We start from the raw sequence: 4,850 nt of genomic DNA on the forward strand, positions 1-4,850 counted from the left end.
CTTATTTCACTAACCACATCTGTTTTAGGTTTTCTGTTTTTCTTTTTTCTCCTTATTTGTTATACAGTACTTATTTTCTTAGTTTAGTTTTGAATCCTCCTTTTGATAATTTGGAAAATTTGCCTTTTTTTCTAGTTGTTACATTTATAAACACAATTTTATTTAATGTTTAATTACTGATTTCTTTAAAAAGTATCTATTGACTTGTTATCATCAGCAATGCTAGGAAAAAAATCAGTATCTAATTTTTGTTGATTATACTGTTTTTCGTAGGGCATTATTTAAATATATACTTATGTCTGTTACTTACCTTGCCAGATTTTTTGATCCCCAGCTATAAAAGAAGAAATCCCCCTTCTAGTCCCAACTTTTGCTAGTTATATTATGTTCACATTGATAGTGCTCATAAAATTTAAATTGTTTTCTGTTTAACCATATATGTTCGTAATCTTAGTCCTATAGTTAAGTTGATTTAATGCTCACCATTGGTACTTTTGCATTAGATCCTCCATTCATTTTTTTTGGTGGCCTAAAGTTTATCATTCTCCTAAAAAGGCTCAAGAGAACTCTATTTCTCAAGTTCTTGCATGTTCAAAAAATGTGTGAAAAATTTTTGGTGCAGGGAGCAGGAAAAGGATTTGTTATACATGTTGAGTAGGAAAGGTTTGTGACTATACATGTGAAAGATCAAGTTACAGTCTAGTGACTATATTTCTCATTGAACTTCTGGCTAATCAATGATTTGATTTAACTCCTGCTTCTGATTTGCCATTTAGCTCTCAGACAGTTTGCAAAAGCCTTAGAAGGCAAAATTAAAAAAAAGAAACTTGAATAAAATGTCTTAATATTAGAAAATAGAACGTTTGCCTACTTTACTATGTAAATTAGAAACCAATAACCAACATTAAAATAATAGTTAAATTGTGTTCTCATACATTGGAATACTGCATGATCATTAATAATTAAGCTTTTAAAATGTAAATTAAAGTTCAGGAAAACACTAATGCTATAATGGTAAGTTTTTTTTTTTAGAGCAGCATACAAAATTATATGCTTGTTAACAGTTAAAGTGGGGTTTGGAAGAAAGTATTAATTGGTATTATAATTAATTCTTCTCTGCTACATTTACTACTTTTTCATTTATAAAATAAATATTACAGAGGATAATACTTGTAAAGTGCTTAGAACAGTGTCTGGCACACAGAAATAGTACAATATAAGGTGTTTAATAAAAATTAGTGAATTCATATGTGTATGTATTTTGGCAACGAAAGAGCATGATTAAAGGTTACTTACAATAGACCGATGTTCCTCTAGTTCCCCTTCGGGTCCCTCTTCTTGGACAGGGTACTAAAGTTTTTGCAAAATACACCAAAACCATAAAACCTGAACTTCAGCAACCTAATGGCAAGGAATGCTTTTTCATCTCTAATAAGCTTCACCCTTTCATCCTCTGCTTCTCTGTCCTCCAGACCTCTCATTCACTGTCCTTACCTTCCTTTCCCCCTCCTCTGTCCTCTCCAGTCCTTTTCCTTCTCCCTTGCCAAGCCCACTCCAATTTCTCCCAGGCCTTGTCCAAACAGGGCTCTGGCCCCACCTCTCCCTCTCCAGCATTCTGTTAACCCTCTCCCCTCCAGCTAGTCAGGACATTCACTGCTCCTTGAGCCTGGACGCCCTCTATTCCCCTTTCCTTGAAGAACCCATCACTGCTTGTCCCTCTCTTTCCTTCTTCCCCTCCCTCTTTTCTTCTCCTTTGTCACATTGCCACCCCTCTCAACCACTCCATGACCTCCCTCCTTCACTTATTTCTAATGGTGGGACCCAGGGCCTCACTGTGATTTTCATGGAGTCTAGGTAGTTTTACCTTCCTGGTCCCTTTTTCTCTATGATATTCATATATACATAAACGAATAATATTTTATATCTCTTTTGGTATAAGACAAAAATAATCTAGGACAGATTATTATATATACATTGTTATTATTATAAGATTCATTTTCTTCTGATTTTAAAACAAATCAGAACATCATTGTAGACTCTTAAAAGTGTAGTGGGTCCTAGGAACAGTGCATACTATACCCAAAGGATAAACCTGATCTGCTAATAACTTCCAACCAAAGCCTCCACCTGGTACTTGAAGGGACAAGGCCATATCCTTAACTCCAATACCCTCAGAAGAAACACAGTGTTTAACATTTGTATTAACTTTATTTTAGAATGAACAAACATAAGGAAAAAGCTTAAGTAATCATGTAATTTCCATAAAAGAGAGGAACATTCCAGAAAAGAAAATGCATACTTTAACCCCACTTTGCAGAAGTACATGGCACAATTTATGGATTTAGGGAAAATAGTTTTAACTATACCTCACTGATAAACAATAATACAGCTGGGTTTCTGAGTAGATCACTATATCACATAAAATACAGGAGCCTATAAACAAGTTAACAGTCAATAACAATAAATGTCGTTTTGCTGCAAATATTTATTCTTATGCTAGTAGTTTCTCAAATTACAAATCAAGTGCATTTTAGTATAACTTGCTGCATTTCTATAACAAAGAGTTGAAGGCACAGTTAGTGCAAACAGAATAAAGCCCATTCACCAAGAAGGCTGGGGAACAGGGGCAATCTCACTTTGCTTTTTCCAGGAAAAAAAAAATCTCCAAACAGATATATCTCAGTTATCAGTTCTGGTAATTTATCATGGCTAGAAACTAACAGCAACCTGACAAAAGCCATGAATTCACAATAGCAAGGTTTACATATGCTTAGAGAATTCACTGCCTTCTACATTTCTTTAAAAAGTTTACAAGACTGGAGTGCTAGATGGAATGCATTGTTAAATATATTTGGACATAGTTTTATACTGAGAGTACCAGGAAGAGACAACACTTTAAGACGGTAAGTAACTTATGGTTAAGTTTTGGTTACTGTAAATGCAGGCAGGCTCTTAACCTGGGGGCCCACATACACCAACCTCCCTGCTTCAGCGATCAATATCTTCTGCCTGGGGGTCCAGGCTTTGGCCTTTAGCACCCTCAACAGCAGCCAACCCGTTCTCATGAATGACTTTGTCATAAGCCAGCTCATTACATTCCCTGATCACCCCCTCTTGCTCGGTCTCAAGTGCTTCTCCTGTGAAGTACAGCACAGCTCTAGGGATGACAAAGGTGCGCAAAGTGTGAGCAATGAAGACGTCTTCCTCATCTTCATCAGCATCCATACCCCACCGGAGAGCACTGAAGAAGTTGAAGAAGGACTCTTGGGGAAATTCCTGGGTCACTGTGCGCATCAGTCCCCAAAACCTGTGCCTCTGCTTCTTCAGGACCGTTTGCACAGTGACGTTCCTTCCCTCCTTCCAGTCTATCTTGCAGCCTATGCAATGCTCCACCGCAGATCCCCTAAAGGGGTGGGGGTCAGAGTAATGCAGCTTAGACTTGAGCGTGTAAGTTTTGGTCAGCACCTCATTTATGAAGTAGTCGTTGGGTTCAAAGTGAAATTCCAGAGTGAAGGCGAGCGGCTCGTCGGGTTTTGAAAACTTGACTTTCACGTCTCGCAAGAGTTTCAGAATGGGCTCGTCATATTTCTGAATCAATGGAAAGATCTCCTCGACGTTCTTTAAAACCGTGAGCCAGAAATCGGGGATCCCTGTAGGCTCCTCGTTCTCTTCGTCCACATTATGTCCCTCGATTCCTCCATACTCCCCAAACACCTCCTCCACATCCTCGAAATCTTCCTCGCAATACTCCTCCAAGTCCTCATACTCCGGATTCTCCTCCGGACCCTGCATCTGAGCATTAGAATAATCTTCCACCTCATTATAATCATAGTCCTCGGCCTTGGACTTCATCTCACACTCCTCTTTCGTGGGCTCGTAGAGCGCATTGATGATCTGGCGTCTCTTTTCCAATAAGGGCCAATAGATGCCGGCAAATTTCCTCTCGATGGAATGAAATTCCCTCAGGTACTTGGCTTCTAGGCCTGCGGATTTGGCCTGAAGCTTTTTGAGAGCGTACACTCGGTACTTAACTGCCAGAGGCAGGCTCTCAGTAAAGTCCTCATCTAAGGAGTACCCCATCAAGGCCTGTGGAGAGGATTCGGCTGCCACCGCGCCGATTAATGGGCCTTCTTCACCGGCTGCACCCTGTTCCCCAAGCCCTTCCATCATTAGCTTTTTCACAGGAAAAGACTCACCGAAGTGGAGTAGACGGCAGTTGGTTGAGACGTGGGCACCGGCGGGGGCTAAGATGGAGGCAGAAACGGAAGCGGTTGAGGCTGCTGCGGAAGCTGGACTGAGGGGGAGGAAGCAGCAGAGGGGCAGGCGGATGCAATACCGGAGCAAGCCTAAGGCTGCAGCCCGAGCAGCCCACTAAATGATCTTTCTCACTAGCTGCCTAAGCAAAAGGAGGAGGTGCCTCAAGCCGATTTCTCAGAGGATGACCCTCTAAACTTTTTGCTTCAAAGCTCACCTTATTTGCTGGGTAGCTGTGATTGACAAGCTCTTGTCCAATGAATGATTAGATCCATCACACTTCCAGCGCCCCACCCCTTCCCAGCGGCAAGGCTCCAAAATTTCTAGACTGGAGGGGTTGAGGACAATCTAGTAGAGGAGGAGCAGATTGAGACTAACCTAGATCTTTAGTAAACCTGAGAAAACTTTATCTTAGAAGAGCAAAAAGTACAGGCTAGGGGAGTTGTTAGAGGCCTGAAACGTGACTTCCAAGTCTCTCTTATATGGAAAATTAATAGATCTAATACGGATGACCACTAATTGAGTGTTGTTCAATAATCTTTTCTAAAACGTATATGCTTTCTTTTTATCCCATGTTTAACGAGTATTACAGTTAA

General features: G+C 40.3%; 1 protein-coding gene across 1 annotated transcript; it reads right to left on the bottom strand.

Annotated features, from left to right (window-relative positions):
- Positions 1 to 2,285: 2,285 nt before the first annotated feature.
- Positions 2,286 to 4,389, bottom strand: LOC132357250 (nucleosome assembly protein 1-like 2). The gene has a single exon (XM_059910536.1). The coding sequence runs from the start codon at positions 4,168 to 4,170 to the stop codon at positions 2,989 to 2,991; it is 1,182 nt and encodes a 393-aa protein (XP_059766519.1). The 5' UTR covers positions 4,171 to 4,389; the 3' UTR covers positions 2,286 to 2,988.
- Between the last annotated feature and the right edge of the window lie 461 nt (positions 4,390 to 4,850).

Source organism: Balaenoptera ricei, chromosome X (assembly GCF_028023285.1).
Source record: "Balaenoptera ricei isolate mBalRic1 chromosome X, mBalRic1.hap2, whole genome shotgun sequence".
Taxonomy (NCBI): Eukaryota; Metazoa; Chordata; class Mammalia; order Artiodactyla; family Balaenopteridae; genus Balaenoptera; species Balaenoptera ricei.